Source organism: Tribolium castaneum, chromosome 6 (assembly GCF_031307605.1).
Source record: "Tribolium castaneum strain GA2 chromosome 6, icTriCast1.1, whole genome shotgun sequence".
Classification (NCBI taxonomy): Eukaryota; Metazoa; Arthropoda; class Insecta; order Coleoptera; family Tenebrionidae; genus Tribolium; species Tribolium castaneum.
The window spans coordinates 8,922,461-8,941,496 of NC_087399.1; the positions used below are offsets into that span (position 1 = coordinate 8,922,461).

The 19,036-nt window shown below is 33.4% G+C and overlaps 2 protein-coding genes, 1 long non-coding RNA gene and 1 other non-coding gene across 4 annotated transcripts; 2 read left to right on the forward strand and 2 right to left on the reverse strand.

Annotated features, from left to right (window-relative positions):
* The first annotated feature begins 1,058 nt into the window (after positions 1 to 1,058).
* On the forward strand, positions 1,059 to 2,649 carry LOC100142050 (uncharacterized). Its single transcript, XM_001810367.4, has 7 exons — positions 1,059 to 1,184; positions 1,422 to 1,443; positions 1,576 to 2,025; positions 2,117 to 2,213; positions 2,263 to 2,358; positions 2,405 to 2,455; positions 2,507 to 2,649. The coding sequence occupies exons 1-7, from the start codon at positions 1,116 to 1,118 to the stop codon at positions 2,583 to 2,585; spliced, it is 864 nt and encodes a 287-aa protein (XP_001810419.2). The 5' UTR covers positions 1,059 to 1,115; the 3' UTR covers positions 2,586 to 2,649.
* LOC107398417 (uncharacterized) lies at positions 2,229 to 3,407 on the reverse strand. The gene is made up of 4 exons (XR_010334638.1): positions 3,299 to 3,407; positions 3,048 to 3,257; positions 2,845 to 3,001; positions 2,229 to 2,794 (listed from the first exon to the last, which is right to left on the reverse strand). It is a non-coding gene; the product is annotated as an uncharacterized LOC107398417 (transcript).
* A 2,628-nt stretch (positions 3,408 to 6,035) lies between these two features.
* On the reverse strand, positions 6,036 to 6,616 carry LOC135266487 (uncharacterized). The gene is made up of 2 exons (XR_010334561.1): positions 6,502 to 6,616; positions 6,036 to 6,328 (listed from the first exon to the last, which is right to left on the reverse strand). It is a non-coding gene; the product is annotated as an uncharacterized LOC135266487 (long non-coding RNA).
* A 44-nt stretch (positions 6,617 to 6,660) lies between these two features.
* On the forward strand, positions 6,661 to 18,147 carry LOC658518 (uncharacterized protein). The gene is made up of 2 exons (XM_001810481.4): positions 6,661 to 8,308; positions 12,873 to 18,147. Exons 1-2 carry the CDS (start codon positions 6,661 to 6,663, stop codon positions 13,532 to 13,534), a joined length of 2,310 nt encoding a protein of 769 aa, XP_001810533.2. The 3' UTR covers positions 13,535 to 18,147.
* The last annotated feature ends 889 nt before the right edge of the window (positions 18,148 to 19,036 follow it).

The following is a 19,036-nucleotide window of genomic DNA, read 5'->3' on the forward strand; positions in this document are numbered from 1 at the left end:
ACAAAATAGTATTTAAATAACGGTAGCTTACCATTCTCACCACAATGTTATTATTAGAGACCGGATTTTTGGACTTTAAAATATGCTATAAAAGGATTATGGTGGGAAATTTGTCATAAAATCTTGAAGAAAATATTTGATAAAATAAAACAAAAAATTTAAAAAATTTTTTGCAATTATATAAGTGTTATTAAATCTTTTGAATCTAAAACGAATTTTTGTCTTTGTAATTAACTGTCTCAAAACTATAGAAAAATTGGAAACAGCGCACTTATATTTTTTGAGATCAAATAGGCCAGGTCAGGTCAGATCAAATAAGTCACAAAGTGAAAATTTCTGTGTTTTTGTGTGATTCTAGTGAAATTTAGTGTCAAGACTACTACTAATTAAAAGAAAAAAACAATTGTGAAGAGTGACAGTTGTTTTCATATTTTTGAAACAAATATTATTAAGTTTAAATACCTAACTCTGTATTTTAATAACAATTATTATTTCAGAAATTTTCGTAGATGCAATCACTAGTACTAATTTCAGCTCTCCAAATGTGTAATTGTAAGACAATTACAAAAACTAATCCACGATTGCATTGATCTGAGTTTTGTGTTGAGAATTTTGCTAAAACTTTGTTATGATCTACAGACTAATTCAAATATACTGTGTTTGTAGGTAATACGGAATTTAAATTTTAAAGGACAACGCGAGATCAATTGGCGGGTGTAATTAATATTGTTGGTTGCATAAAAAATAACCCAAAATTATTGACACAGATATATACTGTGTGTTGTATTTTAACTTACCTGAATTGCCTGGTATATCAGAAATGTAAAATTAGTGGAAAACGTGTAAAGTTAAATTTCGTGGCCCATTTTCGCGGAAATTGTAAAAATTAGCGCAAGATTAATTTTCTTCTTAACTTTTTGTGTATTATTTAAAAAGCAATTTTTGCGGATTGATTTAATTAAGCTGCCCACTCGAAGGGCTTGAGTACGTAAAAGCCCTTCTTCGCGCCTCCTACGTCCCACTTGTCCCCCTCTCACGCAGCTGTCCCTCACGATATAAATTCTTGTCGAGTTTTGCTTTAGGCTCAGAGTGCGCTGCACAGTCTTTGAAAAATCATGCGTTTTGTGACCGTTGCGATCGTCATTTTTGTGGCAGCTGCCGCCACCGAAGCCGCCCCCAAACCGGTGAGTCCCTTAGATAAAAATACAAATCGGTCCGAATCGAGCTCACTCTATTTGTTCAATTTTATTGAATTTAGCCGGCTCTATTGAACACGGATTAATTAGATCGGCGGCGTATCGTGTAACGCTCCTGAAATAATATTAACTCTTGCGGGTAAATCCCCCATTACGTGCGAAAATAATCACTTTGGGTTAATTAAACCGGGAATTAAGAAAGTTTAAATTGTTCTTTTTTTTCAGGCCGGTCTTTCAGGATACAGCCGTAAGTCGCTTTTTATTATTTTGTTAAATTGATTGTGAACGTCTTTGTGTCGTTTACGTCCGAACTCAGGTGTCTTGTGCTGTAATTTCTCTCGTAAACGGAAATTGTCGTGTGCCACTCTACACATTTTAGGGCGGCAATGGAGCCGGTTGTTTGGGCGGAGCGTTGACCCGATCGACGGCGATTTGATTGGCCGTAGCGTCGATCCGATCGACGGCGATTTGATCGGGCGGAGCGTCGATCCAATCGACGGTGATTTGATTGGCCGAAGCCTCGACCGGATTGGCGGAGGGAATCTCGTAGGGCGGAGCGTCGATCCCATCGATGGCGATTTGATTGGGCGCAGCGTCGATCCCATCGACGGTGATGACTTGATTGGTCGCAGTCTCGACCGCATTGGTGGAGGGAATCTCGTAGGGCGGAGCGTGGACCCCATCGACGGCGATTTGATTGGCAGGAGTCTGGACGGGATAGGCGGAGGGAACCTCGTAGGGCGGGGCGTCGATCCCATCGACGGCGATCTGATTGGCCGATCGCTTGATATTAAACGCCTACTAGACGGATACAGACGAAAACACAATGGTCGATCACTTTAATTACTTGTATTGTATTCGAATAAATTTCAATAAATCCAATAAACGTAACTATTGTTTTACTGATCATTTTTTATTAGCTTACGAGGAGGTGATTGGGCAAAAAACTATCCGAAATTTCGGAGTTTTGCAACTTGGAGGGGGCTATGGAGTGGCTAAGCGGTTCGCACAACCGGGGTAAAACAATTCAAATCACTATAAATTTTATTTTAATATTTTTTTCCAGTAAATATGATACTAAAACAGAAAAACATCGAAGGGGACCTCTCAATGGTTTGATTCCGGGCGGGGCTTTCGGTCGAGCAGCCCGGAGTTGTCTCAAGTAAGAAAATAATCAACGAAATTAATTTAATTAATTCTTTCAATAGGACCAACTGTTTGCGACTACTCAAAGGCCAAATGGACGCAAAAATACATCCGTAATAAAGTCCTTCAATGTTTATCAATGTGTTGCGATGTTTCTTTTCCAGATATTTTTCTTTTGACAGCGATAGACAAGCAACGAAGCCTGGCATTTACAAGACCTATCAATTATTGGAAATGGAGTAATTTGACTTTTTGTTGGACTTGTGTAGCTAGATGTGTTGTTAAATAAAACACTAATTAATTAAAATGAGCATAATTGTAAACACCTCTCGTATTATTCTTCTTTTTCTTCATCGATTCGACCACTCGTAATTTGCGTTTCAATCGAACTTGAAGCTCGTTTATTACTTGTATCAAGCTTACTACACCAAACCAAGTGTACAAATAAAACACTGAAATAAAAAATTAATTGAAAAACTAATACGTGTTTTATTAAACTCACACAAGATAAATCCACCCAGGTTTGAGTATAAGATCAGTTCGCCTAAACCATTCCCCCTTATTTTAGTAAACTGTAAAACTAACAAAAGTGCCCCAAATAAAACCAAAATGTACAAAAAATAAAAAATTGTGAAAGGGTACATAAGAAGCGGACGAGTCTGCAAAAACCGTAAAATTATCTAGAATTAGAATTGATGAGATCACCTGAAAACTGGCATAAATCAACAAAACCGAACTACAAACCAAACATGAGAAAAACATCGAGCTTATTGTGACAATTAGTATGGGATTATTAGCAATTTCCTTAAAAACTCCTTCCTCTAAGCGAATTTCGCTCAACCATTGATTCAAAACATCGGAGATTTCTTCCAAAGTTGAGTTCAGTGTGATTGCCAGAAACGCACAAGCTTGAATCTATACTTTTGCTTAATTAACGAGTTAATTTTTATTTTTACCAGTGTTAAACACCCTGTAATTATCGAGCCGAGTCTTACAGAACACGAGAAACAAAACTTGGTGATGACGGCCATAATTTCGTGAAATACAAACAAACCGCTCGATCTGATTACGGCAGTGCTTTGTTGCTTATCTTTTCAGAAATCATTGAATTGATGGAAAAGCGATACGAAAAATATTGCTTTCATTGGGAAAATAAAAACTTAATTAGGGCGATGCAGGTAATAAACCATATGTTTTATTAATGCTTATTATTTTAATAAAGTAAATTGCACATTAATTAGTGGATGCTTAATTAATTTTTCGCTATTGTAATCTTTTTAAAAATCAATATTAAAAAAAAGATATTAAAATATGAACGTAACGTCTAGTCAAGTTTATGTGTTATTTTACAATAATACATGCGGTTGAAAATAGTTTTATTTATTATTGATTTTTTAATAGATAAAAGTGCAATGTTGGTTGCCTACATGTTTGTAAAAATGGTGGATGCGCCGGGCAAATTTATTAACCATTTTTTTTATTTGATTAAAATTGGTAAGAAAATTGTTAGATATTAATTTAACAATTAAAAAATGTAATTATTAAAAAAATTGTAGCAACTTTAAACTACCTGTTTATTTATATTTATCAATAATAACTATAAAAAAAGCCCTCAGCAACTAAGCTAAGTAACTGTACTGAAATGATGTACCGCTAATTGCACACGTTTAAAAATTAAAACAAAGTGGAAGCGCCGCCGCCGGGTACAATTTTTGTTTTTCATATAAAATGTTATTTAGATTTAACATGTATTCAAAATACTTATACCTAATTTTTACGTTCATGTGACTAAATAGTATTTATAAAATTAGTGCAAGACAAAAATACGCTTTAAAAAACCAGCTCAAAACACTGAAAAAAATATAAAAAAACACGTCTTTGTCATGTGTTACCTCAACATTACTTGAGTTTTAATTCATTCATACATTATATTATAATATTGATTGATCATTATCCATTATTCACTCACAAAAGCAGATGCAAACTGTAATTTTATTTATTTTTATAAATAAAATAAAAGCCTTATAAACAAACGTTTATTAAATAATGCTATTAATATTTATTAATAAATTAATATTCAAATTGGTGACCAGAAATAATCCCACACGAAAATGCGCACAGGAAAAACACCCATAAAAAAAAGCCCACAAACATAAATGCTCACAAAAAAACACACAGAATGAAGCTCGCACGTAATAAAGCTCTTACGGAAAAAAGCTCACACAAAAAATACCCACTTACCACCAAAAAACCCACAGAGAAAGAAACTCATTATAAGCTGTATTGATGTAAATCTGTATTACGTTTCTCTTCTAGGTTCTATTCGTTAGAAGTTCTTTTTTTGTCTTCCTTTACCTTAAAGATAACATTTCCTATCAATTTAGAAATTACCAAATTGGCCAATTTTTGTATTTACTTTTGTTATCCCAATAATGATAATAATAAATCGCGACTTGAGAACCATAAAATATTGACTGACTTTTTTCATTTTTTGGTGCTCTTGAAATTCAAAATATAACAAGCATTATGTAGTAATCTATAAGCGTGCAATACGTTTTACATTAAATATTTTTTAAGTAAATTGTTCAACCCTATGTTTTAAATTTTTAAAAACATTTGAAATATTTTTATATCAGTAAGACTATTCACTTCCAAAATAACAAAATTTATGTTTAATAAAAAATGAACAGTGAAGTCTTTGTAGTTTGCCAGAAGAATTTCCTTGTATTTTTTGTCTTTTGTAGGCAACCATCCATAGCTAAAATAGCTAAACTTATATAATTTGTATATAATATATATATATAGAATTTATATCCTTTATTTAGCACCATTTTCCCACCATTTTCGTTTTCTGCAGCCAAGTTCACACCAGGAAAATTATCAAAATAATCGTAAATCATTATAAAAACATCAATAAGCTGTTACGCTGACTTGCATATCATTTGTAAAACATCTCCTGACCATTCTAATGTGTTTCTATTACAAATTAAAACTTAACTGCATTTAATTTCTGCATTTTTATTCTAATATTTAAGCCATGCAAACTGATTTTTTTTCACCCCTTTTATATCCTAAAATTTTCTTTATTTTTGCAGGAGATTAAGCCCTTTGATATAGCCTTCGACTTTAAAAAAATCATGTTCGGATAAACACCTCTTGGGACCTTAACGAATTCTTTTAATTTTTATAAAATTTCTCAATTTTGCAAACTGCTTTAAAAAAATTCGTATTTAAAAATTGCTCTAATTAGTCAAATTAACTGCTTTGTCCAGCAAAAACCACGTGGAGGTTTAGAGCATTCTTGCCAGGAAAAAAAATAATGATGAGAAAAACAATGATTATTAGAAAATGAAGGAAATAAAGAAATTATTAGTTTGTGAAATGAAAAAAATACAACACAAAAATTAATTTTTTCACTTGGCGTTAATTCAAATGCACTTACCTTCATATGGCTTCTACGTTGGCTACTGTTTGTAGCAAGATGTTAGAAATAAATTAAAAACACAACAAATAAAAATTTTTATTTGCATGAAAGTTACAACAATATTATACACAATACGATACAATATATGGCACTCAAACTATTAAATTCAACACTTCACAAGATAAACAGAAAAAAATGCACCTACCTTTATGAGGCTTCTGCGTTGGCTACTGTTTGTAGCAAAACATTAAAAAGAAATTAAAAACAACAGCATTTAAAAATCTTTATTTGCATGAAAGTAACAAGAAGCGACATTTATCAATATTATACCTCACAAGATACATTATGTCCGAACATGATTTTTTTACAGTCGAAGGCTCTATCGAAGAGCTTAATCTCTTGCAAAAATAAAAAAAATTGCAGGATATACATTGGGTGAAAAAAAAAGTTAGCAAAATAAAAAAACTTTATAAAAATTAAAAAAATTCGTTAAAGTCCCAAGGGGTGTTTGTCCGAACATGATTTTTTTACAGTTGAAGGGTCTATCGAAGGGCTTAGTCTCCTGCAAAAATAAAAAAAATTGCAGAATATGGGGTGAAAAAAAATCAGTTTGCATTGCCTGAATATGAGAATAAAAAATGCAGAAATTAAGTGCAGTTAAGTTTTAATTTGTAATATAAACACATTAGAATGGTCAGGAGATGTTCTACAAATGTGATGTGCAAACAAGCGTACCAGTTTATCGATTATTTGATAATTTTCCTGGTGTGAACTTGGTTGGTGTACCTGTGTCATTAGCTTTGCCGTGCACTGTACCCGTGTTGTAATATCTGTCATCTGCCAAAAACATAACCTGAAAACAAACCGAAAAAACGTTTTTTCTTCGTAACAACAATGGACGAAGCACCCCCAGACGCCTTAATCCTCCCCTTTGACGACGACCAGCCCGGCACCAGCACCCTCACCGACTCGGACTCCGACTCCTCCACCTCATCCCTCTCCGACGACTCCCCCAAGAAAACCACCCGAGCCCCCCGTCGCCAGGCCACCAAACTCGACCCCAACCTCAAGGGCCTCATGGGCGAAGCCAACGTGCGCTACGCCCGCGGCGACATCGAAACCGCCCAGAAAATGTGCTTCGAAGTGATGCGCCAAGTCCCCGACGCCTACGAACCCTACCTGACCCTGGCCCAGATTTTCGAAAACACCGACTCGACCAAATACGAGGGGTACCTGGCGATTGCCAGCTGCCTGTACCCCCAGGATTCGGGCATTTGGTGCCGCTTGGCGGAGCTCAACATCCACAACGAGAAGTACAAGGAGGCGGTTTCGTACTACTCCAAGGCCATTCGGGCCAGCCCCCGCAACATGGGGCTGCATCTGAAGCGGCTGGAGCTCGTGGAGCAGATTGGCGACGTGCGGTTTGCCCTCGCGTGCAAGAAGCACATGGCGAATAAGTTGCCGAGGGCGCAGCACCAGAACATCATCGAGTTGTGCAAGGAGGTGGCGAAGCACTACCACGAGGAGAAGAACTACGTCAAGGCGCTGGAAGTGCTGAAAATCCCCTTCAAAAGAATCCCCAAGCGAGTGACCCAAGACTTGGTGAATATGATGCTGGAATTGTTGCTTTTAACCGATCGTTTCACCGAATGTTTGGACATTTTCATCCAACATTGCAATTTCACGTTCGAAATCACCGTAAATGAGGATAACACCATTGCGATCGATTCGTACGTGATGCCCCCCAGCATCCAAATCGACCTAAAAGTCAAGTTTATTGTTTGCTTGATTAAACTGAAGTCGTTTCACTTGGTGCCCCCTTTAATTGACTCAATGATACGCGAGGAAAACGTTGAGGAAATCGGTGATTTGTACCTGGACGTCGCTGAGGATCTAATGGCCACAAATATGTCCCTCGAAGCCCTAAAACTCCTAGTGCCCCTTGTCAAAAGCACCACTTATAACCTGGCTGCAGTTTGGCTGAAATACGCCGAATGTCTCTACAACTGCGACATGTTGGAGCAGGCCGTGGAGGCCTACTTCACGGTCATGACAATGGCCCCACAACACGTCGAAGTCCTGTACCCCCTAGCTATGACTCTCCTCAAACTTAACAAAAAGTCCGAAGCTTTGGAAGTGCTTTCGCAGGATTTGTCGACGAATAAGCTTGATGTGGCTGTTCTTATTGAGAGGATGAAGCTTTTGCGGCAAATTGACGATATTGAGGAGTACTGGAAGTGTGCGGAATTGCTCCTTTCCAGGCACTGTGTTGCTGTGAAATATCCAGAAGAGGCGAGGGTTGTGATCACAACTTCGTATACGGTTAATGAGAAGGTGAAGAAAATCAGGGATATGAGGAGGTTTCGGGGTGATTTGATGCCGGTTGAGTCAGGGTTTGAGAGTATAAGGGAGCCGAGTGTTCAAGCGGAGTTTGATGTTTACAAGGGGGTTTTAAGGTTTGCGTTGGAGAGGAGGGAGTACGCGCAGTTGCAGAAGTTTGCCTTTATGGGGTTGACGTCCAAGAGGTTTACGGAGTTTGCAAGTAAGTGGATTTAAAAAAAAAACTGTAAAATTAAGCGTATTTCGCAACTTAATTAAGCCAAAGAGTGTTATTATTGTCTTTTTTTCTGCGGTAAAGACAAATTATTTTCAAAGAATTGCGCTAAAACTAGCTGAGAAATCATCAAATTAGGTCTACGAAGATTTAGTTTTTTGAACCAAAAAATATTCTGCATAGTTTTCTCCAAACACGATAAAAAAATCACTAAAATATTTAAATTCGTTTTGAACCAAGTTTTTTCAACAAAAGTTTGGTTCAAAATGGTATTGTTTTTACCTTCTTAGAAGACATTTGAAGTGGAGAGTGTTTATGTTTAAATATTTTGAATAAAAACAAAGTTTTTTTATTGGATTTAGCTCGTTGTTGGACGAGTTATTTTTATTTTTATGTTTTTTTTCAAATTTTTAAACGTGTTTTTAAGATAAACTCTTCCACTTTTTGTGCGATTTATCTTAAATGTGTATTGGAAAAATGCCAAATTAATTAAAAAATTGCATATATGCATCTTCTTCAGCTAGAAACCAAAATTACTTCCGAGAATTTCATTAAAAACCAACCGAGAATTCTGTGCTTTAGACCAAAGATGGCGTTACTTTTGCCTTTTACAGTGTTAAAGCATATTTTTTAAGTAAAAACAACAAGAACGTTTTTTAAAGAATAAAAAAAATTATCAAATTATGTACGTCACAATTATTAATTAAAGTTAAATTAACTTATTAACTCTTTTCTCTCGATTTAATTTATTTATTTTGGAACATTATGTCAAAACACGCCAGAAAATCAGAAAAGCAAAGCGAAATTGATGTTATTTTTGCTGGTTTTACTTGATGTAGCTTGTTTTTCAGTCAAATTAAATCGAAGTTGGCTTGTTTTAGTTTATTTCTTTTGATTTAGTTCGTTTTTGAACCAGGTTTATTTCATTTATTTTGTCTTGTTAAAACACATCAAAAAATCACAAAAATAAATCGAAGTTGATGTTATTCTATCGGTTTCATACGATTTAGCTTGTTTTTGAACCAAATTTTTCCAGGAACAAGTCAAAAAAGGCTTTTTTTGAACTGAACTAAAGTTCCAGGCCTGATAGTGAGGCAGGAGTGTTAAGATTTTAGTAAAAACTAAGTTTTTAATTGGAAAACTCTCACTAAAATTAGCCAAATAATCATCAAATTGAATCTATCAGTGTGGTTGAGCTTGTTTTGCTGGACTTCGTTTTTGAATGAGAGAGTTATTTAGTTAATAATAAAATATTGTCGAAACAGGTCCAAAAAGTCGCTTATTTTTTAGCAATTTTTTTGAGTAAATTACAAAATTTGGTTAGAAATTATGTTAGATAATATCATAACGTATACACTTGTGATTTTTGACGTGATTTCGCTAAAACAGGCCGAAACAAAAAACAATAATTATTTTTGTTAAAAACATCACTGAATTAGATGAAAATTAATGTTACTCTAACTGTTTACACGATTTGTCTCGGTGGTTAAAAATGAGCCAAAAAAACAAAAAAAAGTGTAAATAATTGTTAATTTTATCTTTTTCAAACATTTGAATAAGTTCTTGTGGTTAGCTTCATAATCGAATTTAAAGGAGCATTAAATTAGATCCTGTTTATAATGTGCAGATTACTAACGATTTGTTGACAAAACTTTCACATTCTTAATCAACATTAGCTTTTATAAAGTCCTTTTGCTGCGATTATGAAAATGGCCCTTAAACTTTACAAGTTCGTTTTTTTTGCGAGACTTGGATCGAATGGATCGAAAAATCATAAATTAAGTTAAAATTTATTTTTTTCTTTCCGAGCGAATTAGAAAAAAGGAAGTTTTTTTGCCTTTTTCAGGTGTTCAAGCACATTTTTCTGTCGAAAAAATCACCAAATCAGTTCAAAATTAACCTTATTTCAGTTTATTTTGCTTGATTTAATCCCTTTCTTTTTTACTTATTTTCTTTCCTTTCTTTCAAGAGATTTATTTATTATTTTTCAACATTTACACTAAATTTGACCAAAAATTGTCTTGTAAAACTTTAAAAGATATTTCTGAACTAAATTCTAATGTTTTTAAAAACATTTCTATATTTAAACATACAGAAAACTCACGAAATCAAGTCGAGGAATGGAAAGTTATTAGTAACATTTTTGAATGAAAACTTATTTTGATTGGAAAAGTCTTGCTAAAACTACATAAATAATCACCAAATTTTATCCAAATTAGCTTGTTTCGCTCGTTTTTACTTCAGATAGAAGTACTTATTTCAGGATCCTGTCAAAACAAGCCCAAAAATCACACCTTTTTTTAGCAATATTTGAACTAAATTCTCATGATTTTTTGTGAGTGCAAATCTTTTGTTTTGTTTCTATGTTAAGTATATGCTTTGTTTTTATCTTTTGAATGTTTTGGCGAGGGACCCGGACTGAATCTAAATAGAACAGAAAACCGGACCGGAACCAAATTTTTTTTGGGAACCGGAGTTTTTCAATGATCTAGAACCCGAACCAGAACGGTTCCGTTATTTTATTTGGACCATCTTTTCAATTAAGAGAAGTAAAATTTTGCTACATTACAATCAAACCTCTCAACAACGGACACCGACGGGGAATTTTTAATTGTCAGTTGTTGAAAAGTGTCCACAAATGGGAAGTGTAAATCTTAATATAGGTAATAGTAAACTAAGTTTTTCAAAAAAAAGAAAAAGTCGAAAACAAATAATGCGTAATTTTTGGAAAAAACAACGAAAGGGTTCTAAAACGGAATTTCCAAGTAAATCAAGTCTCGCGGAGTGTAGCTTTCAGTCAATTGAAGCAAGTTCCGATGATGATGAAGTATTTGTTATTGAGAAAGATACTAGTCAAGAACAAATTTATATTCCAAGCGGTAGAAGGATTGTTGACATAGGTCATTTATTTTCGGAGTTAAAAAACATAAAACATGACATTTATTCTTGCAGTTTTTTCAACGTTGACATAGTACATGAAGCGCATTTTGGTTTTAAAAGTGTTTTTAAATATAAATGTAGTATGTGTGGAGTAACAGGGACTTTTAGTACGGAAAAAGCAGATAATAACATAAATGAAGCAGCTGTCTGTGGCACAGTAGCAATAGGTGCTGGTTATTCTCAACTAACAGAATTTTGCGCAGCTTTGAACATTCCACAACTTAATAAAAAAACATATATTAAAACCGAAGGAAAAATTTTACATATCGCGGAAAACGTTGCTCACCACAAAATTTTCAAATCGCTTATTAAAAACCAACGAACTTCAAGCTACAAAATTAAATAAAAGAAAAATTCGTATTCAAAGTGCAGATTCGGATTATGGTGCGACTAATGACATAATAGACATGCCAACAGAAACATATGACAAAATAAAAAATGAGTTCTTGAATAATTTGGCTGCTTGCGATATTTTAAAAATTCCTTTGTTAACAATTGGTCAACGTAATAATGAGCAGTGGGATAAAGAAAGAAATAATAGATTAACGGCTAGTAATTTCGGAAGAATTATTAATATGAAATGTACGACCAATACAGCGAATGCTGTAAAAGATATCTTGTATCGTGTGGGATTATCTAAATTTAAAAAATTACCCGAACCACTACAGTGGGGAATTGATAATGAAGAGAAAGCAAAGGAGAAGTTTGAACAGATCACAGGTATAAAGGTAGATTCATGCGGCTTTTTTGTTGATAAAGAAAAAAAGATTACTCGTATTTCAAAATCTCATAAGATACGTTGATAGCAGTGTCTACAAAAAAAACGTAATGCAAATCTATAGGTACCTAATTATTTTGTTAAAAAAATTAATTCCGAAATCATGTGCTTTAATTTTATACCACTATTAGAGAAATCGCTAAAATTCCTATTTGTGCCGATACATTTCTCTGTCTTGAACAAATGCAATAAAATTATTATCTTGTGGGTCACCCCAATGGTGGTTACCTCCAGCGGTGCGTCCTAAACCCGTCATAAATCTTCTTCCAGCTAGCTACGCATTCGAAGAAGGATGCATTAAAAGTTGCCTACTTACAATTTAATTTTTGCTTCATATCTAACAATTAAGAACAGTTAACAAAAATCTAAAATATCTCAAGTCTGTATTTTTAAATTTCCTATAAAATGTTTTTTTTAAATTCTCAATACAATGCACCGTTATCAAAAATTCGTACCAACTTCATTAACAGACATTTTATTTAATAAAAAAATATCTAGGCATTTATTTCAATCAAAAATGACTCTTCGACCTACATTTACTTATAAAGAAACACTGCAAATGTCAAGAAACTCTTCAAGTCTAAATTTGCGGCTAAAAACAGTGAAAACAGTTTACACGTAAAACGTATGCGCCAGCTCCCATAGGGTCTAGAGCCTTAACTTCTGTACAAAGGAACCCTATACAACCTTATTCGGTTTGGAAAATATTAACTCTTTTTAATGTTTTGAGGTGGCAACAGTGTTAAAAACCCCTTGCTGTAAAATCCATTACATTTAGACGATTTCACATCAAAGTTTATGTTGTTGAAGAAATTTTTTCCTACTAATTTGCAGAAGAAATCCAGCTTTTCGCCCTCTTCTCCACCATCTACAACAACGACACCTTCCACGGCTACAACCTCATCCGCAACGTGGTCACCAGCGACTCCCACCGCCACAACACCCTCGCCTGGAACCTCTTCAACATCGTCCTCAAAAACACGGACGACATCCGCCACAACCGCTTCATCTCACGTCTCCAAGAGCGCATCCCCGACATCCACTGCCTCCAAGCGATTGAAGCCAACTACAGCCTTACCACTAACTCCAACCTCGCGATTAAATTCTACATGCGAGAGTTCCGCAAACTCAAACTCCCCTACTTCGCTCTAATCCTCGGCGTAATCTTACTACAAGGCTACAGCAAGCGAAAAGCGGTCGAAGACCGCAAAAAACTCGCAGAAATCGCCTCATATCTCTTCCTATATTATGCGAAAAACCGAAGCAAAGACGCCCAACAAGAGATCTATTATAACTTGGGGCGAATGTACCACCAGCTCGGCGTCATGTATTTGGCCCAAAACTATTACTTAAAAGTGTTGGAGATTGAGGAGAAGGAACCAAGTGAGATACTGGGCTTGAGATACGAAGCGGCATTTAATTTGCACTTAATTTACAAAAACAGCGGAAATTTCACAGCGGCGAGGAACGTGTTAATAAAAAATATTACGATTTGAGATCTTTTTCGAAATATTGGCGCTCCTTTTTTTCCCGCTCGATGGCACTCAACATGGCGTCGAGAAATTTCCCCAAATCGATGCAAGTCCCCTCCAGGTAAAGCGCATGCGCTATGAAGGGAATTTTCCTTAAAGATCGGCCGCTCAAACCTTTACTTTTCTCGCAGATTTGCCACAATTTCTGCGTTTCTTCATTTCCCTGCTCGCCCTTTTTAATAATTTCCGCCTGAAACACGATATTGCAATGACAGGTCTGGGAAAATTCCCCCCAAGATTTTCACTTTAGTTAATTCCTCGAAGCACGAGTGGTACACCTTGTAAATAGCGGTTGGGGTTGGTAGCCCTAAGTATTGTTTAATGTCGGCTCTATCAATGAATGCTAAGTCGATTGATTCGGTAATATTCGAAGTTGTCAGGATTAAGACATTCGAGTATCGCTTGATTCGATCGATTTGGGTCAAAACGGCGTTGACGACGCGGATCGAATCCGACGGTTCGTTACCTGCAAACACCTTGTATACAGAGTGTAACGAAAAGATGAGACAACAGACATCCCGCAGGTCAAAATAAGTTAAAATAACATGCCTCTACTCAAGGTTCAAAAAATCTGTTCGTTTTTTTTTTAATAACTTCTTAAAGGAGTAGTCGATTTTTATGAAATTTGCTATCAAAACCAGTTGTCTTGGTGCTATTTCTTTTATTTTTTTATGTTATACGTAATAACGACTTTTCACATTTTAAGCTGTTTTGTTTTTTATGTGAAAAATCCATAATTTTCAAACAATTTTTTATCTTTTAAAGTTTTTGTTTAGTCCTTTGTTATGGAGTTTCGCCAGTTTTTATTATTGGTTTTAAAAGTTTACTTAATTTAATTATTATTATTGTAATAAAACAAATTAGTTTTGTTTGGTAGAAATCAAAAGTTTTGCTTTTTTTGTTTAAATTAATAATAAATTAATAAGCAGTTACATTGTTGCTAATTAACATAATCGTACGTAAAAAGACTCAAACCAAAATTAAAGAAAAGGATTTAAAAAACAATACTAATAAAATCGTGTATAGAATAATGAACAAACAAACAAAAATCATTTTAAAAATGATTGTGTTTCAGACTTGACAATGTGCTAAGAAGCTGAGAAAAAAATTATATTTAGAAAAAAAAAAGCATTTATTTAAAAGATGCCCGAAAAAGTAAAAATTTATTATTTTTATTTTAGCTTACAAGTTAGGATTCTAAAATTTATAAAAGCTTTGGGAACAGTGGTCAATTCAATTCAAAGAGAAAGCTTTTATAAATTTTAGAATCCTAACTTATAAGCAAAAATGTCTCTTCTGGTAGAAAAATATTATTCTTTATTACTTTTAAGTGCATCTTTTAAATAAAAGTTTTTTTCTAAAAGTTTTTTATATTTTTTTTATTTATTGCTTTTTAGTCTTTACATATTCTAAAAAGCTTATTGTCTTTTTTTCTGAGAAAACCTTTTAGGAGATAATTAACTATATAGAATTGCATTGTCATGCAGATTACGTAAGTATGCAAAATTCCAATTCATTCGGACAATAAGGAATTTAGCTCAGAAAATATGACACAGACAGACAGACAACAAAGTAAGTTAAATAAAAGCTTTTAAAAAGTGGCATTTTACAATAAATAAATTAGTTTAAATTAGTTAAATTAGTTAAATTAGTTAAATTAATTTATTTCTTGTTTAACAAAATCTTGCGTACAACGTGAGTTTTTATTTCAAATGTGTGTTTAAATACTCGAAAAAGACGAAAATTACACCATTTTCAATTAATTTCTATTTTTTTCTATTTCTGAAGGAAATTTTGACTGATCTACACAGTTTATAAAAAGCAAAAATAAAATTTTCAATCCATTTCGGCAATTTTTGGTTTACTTTTATAATTTATAATTGCGAAATATTTGCTTTTTTATCGAAAATCCTTCCAAGTTATAGCACCGAAATTTTTAAAATTTTCCATACCTAAACTAAGTTTTTAGCCCCAAAATGCGTTTAAGTGAATTTTGCTGAACATTTACGTTTTTGTATAAAAATGTGTTACTAAATTATAAATTATGACAGAAATGGTAAAATCATTTGTTCAATTTTGCAAAAACCGGATTTTTACCTAAATGTTGTGCTTAAACGCTCGAAAATTTTGAGCGTTTTTTGGTTAATTTTATTGATTATTTTGCTAAACAATATTTCAGACCAAAAATATGCTAACATGTATTTTTCGAACCAGTTTAGTGATTTTTCTGCAGGTTTTTTGGAATAAGGCAAAACTATAAACGCTATTTTTTTTGAGCTCACTTTAAATAAAATTATTCAAAATAATTGCGTTTCTAATTTCTGACTGAACAACGTCCTAAAAAGGAAAAACATGACTGTTTATCCGATTTTGTGATTTTTTAGTCGATTCTTAACAAAATTTCGGCACAAAAAAACTCAGTTTACATTGTTTAAGGGCTCGAAAAAGGCCCTTCTTTTTGATAATTTTGACGCAAAGTGCGAGCTCTTGCAAAAATATTCCAAGAGTACAGTTGTTATAAATTAGTTGAGTTTCAAAAGTAAAATCTGAATTTACTATACAATTTTTTAAAACAAAAGAAATGATACTAGAATAAGGGGTTTTGTAAATGATGTCCCATATTTCCTAAAAATTGATTATCCTGTTAAAAAGTCATTGTCACTATCTTTTCCCTAGACCCTGTATAATTCGGTCAAGTCACCTGAAATGCATTGGTTCCGCGCATGCGCAAGCGACTCGATTTCGTCGATCAAAACACAAACTAACAAATTTGAATTTTCTACGATTTCGATGATTTTTGTAAACATTTTCGTCACCAATTTACCACTCTGAAACAATGGTTTTAGTAAAGTGGGGGACACATAGTGGTGCCAACCTCGGAAAACCACTTGGAGAATAAACTGTGACTGTTGATTTCGATTAAAACGCCAGAATTGTAGCGTTCTTGCATGCGAATCGCTAATTTATGGGCTAGGGCTTTACATAGGGATGTTTTACCGGTTCCTGGAGGGCCATGGAGGAGTATAACACGGTTGCAATTGACGATGTTTGTGTCAACACCACGGTCTGAGAATTCCATCATTGTTTGGGCGTATTTAAGCAACTAAAAATCATATTAAAAAATAATAATAAAATAAAATTTGTTTTCCTAATCCCGTTACCAAATGGCAAATAGCATTTATTATCTTACTAGTGATGTAATGAAATTTATGAAAAATAAATAAAATTAAAATTAAAAAATACGTTATGAAAAGCCCATTATTGTTCTACTTAATTAAACAAAATCAGTCTCTTCATAACTGATTACGTAAATACTAAATATTGAAAAATTTGAATACGTTTTGTTTGATGTTGTTATCGTAGTGGAGGTTCTCCCATAAGTTGTAAATATGAGCTGAAGGTAGCATCAAATGAGTGGCAAAATTTAGCTGTCCCTCGTCCTCGCCCTCCTCGATTTGGCTCTGGGGGCCGTCATTGTCAAGAGTGTAAACGTGCCAATGTACTTCATATTGGCTAAAGTTGATGAAACCAACCTACAATCGCTTTTTTGTAATTTTATAATGCGAGATTTTTTTTAAAAGACAAACAAGGCCTGGGATTTCCTCAACAATGATCGCTTTAACTTCTGAGTGAAGTATGGGGTGATGGTCTTGGTCAAACTGCGTAATTACTGTATTACTTCCTACTTTGATAGTTTCCAAATAATGCAGGGTTATTGAAGTTATGAACGTTTTCGAAATGTGGCTGCAAGGTGATAATTGTTGAAAAAAATAGTGCGAAACGATTAACAATACCTTTGGTTCTTTAAAATAATTTCAATATTGAGGGGTTTCATTCTAAAATTCAAAACAAATAACCGACAAATTTGAATTTAAAGTGAGGTTAGGTAGTGGAAGTATTGGAAGTGCCAACATTGCTCGTAGGGGAAAAACGGAATCACTAACAAGTACTCAGGTTCGCTTATTCGACCATGCCAGTACTGAGTTACTGATTTACTGACCAACAAAATGAGCCTTCAAGTATTTATTTGGCGTCTCATGCGAACCAAAATGGTAACAATGCTGTGAATTTATGTATACGGCTGCCTTTAGCAATAATATTGAAAAGGGTCAAGTGAAATGATTTCATGAATTACTTTCGCTTGGATAACTCTTCGCATTGTTGGTTGCCTATACACTTTTTTTGAGAGTTTTTTTTTATTTTGCTGAACTAATAAATTAGAAATAGTAATACACTTATTAGTTTTGTAGCTTGTATTAATTATTTATTTACAATTTAATAATAGTTTATTAATTACAAGGTACATAAAATACGATTTTTTTTCTCTATGCGTCAGTTTTTTTTTAAAAAGAATAGGGTAAAAATAAAAAACAGTTTTGTTAGCAAATAATAATATTTAGGCACAACTGTGCGAAGCCTCGAGAAAAAACTGTACTACTTTATTCAAAAGCGTTAATAAGCGCTTGAAAAAGGCAAAGCTCACCGCTAATTTGCTTATTTTACTAATTTTTTGGTATGAAATTATGCAAAGTAATTGATCATTGAATTGAAAAATAAGCTAAAACGTCCAGAAATGATACTTTGATTACTTAATGCGGTTTGTTATTTTAGCGAAATCTAAAAAAATGCTTAATGGGTTTAAGGCTAAGATACCACTATCTTCAACCAAATGTTTGTAGTTTTTTTGGGATCTTTTTTGCTTAAACACAATTTTGTTCAAAAACGAATTAAATCAAGTGAAAAAATACCAATTTTGATGTATTTTTGACATTATTTTGGAAAATAAAATGAATGAAACAAGATAAAAGTTAAAAAACACCTTTAAAAGAAGAAAATGTAGCAAAATTTTTTGCTTAATTTTGTGATTTTTGACTTGTTTTTAACACAATTTTGTGAAATAGTTATTAATTTTTTTTTGACCCGAAAAGTTAATTAAAATAATGCTCGAAAAACTGACTCTGAATTTGGTGATTTTTCCGTTTGTGTTAGAGACATTTCCAAAATTGTTGTAATTTTTTGACAATAGTCGATGAAAACATGCAGAATAACATAAACCTCTATTTAATGTAGATTTTTTTACCTAATTTAACTGAGAGGTAAAATGATTAAAATTACGAGTTAAGATAATGCTGTTTTCGGCTAAATGTTGCGTAGTTTTTTTAACTTTTTTTTGGAATTTGGCTCAAAAAAGAACTAAATCGAGTGTAAAATATCAATTTCTATTTGGTTTTTAAGTTTGTATTTTACTAAAGTCTATAATTTCAAAGAACTAAATCGAGTCAAATAAGCTGTAAAAGTAAAAAAATAGTAACTACTTTGAAAATAGTTCACTTTGACGATAGTGAGTTCAACAATGAACATTTAACACTATTCTTTTGGCTTGATATGCAAATGTTTTGCCTTGTTTTAAACAAAAACGGACTAAATAATTACGTTTCTGATTGAGTAAATTTAGTAAGATTTATG

Coding starts and splice junctions, on each gene's coding strand:
- LOC100142050 (XM_001810367.4), top strand. CDS start 1,116: ATGCGTTTTGTGACCGTTGCGATCGTCATTTTTGTGGCAGCTGCCGCC. Junction 2,026..2,116: donor ATACAGACGAAAACACAATG/GTCGATCACTTT, acceptor ATTTTTTATTAG/CTTACGAGGAGGTGATTGGG. Junction 2,359..2,404: donor GCAGCCCGGAGTTGTCTCAA/GTAAGAAAATAA, acceptor TTCTTTCAATAG/GACCAACTGTTTGCGACTAC.
- LOC658518 (XM_001810481.4), top strand. CDS start 6,661: ATGGACGAAGCACCCCCAGACGCCTTAATCCTCCCCTTTGACGACGAC. Junction 8,309..12,872: donor GAGGTTTACGGAGTTTGCAA/GTAAGTGGATTT, acceptor ACTAATTTGCAG/AAGAAATCCAGCTTTTCGCC.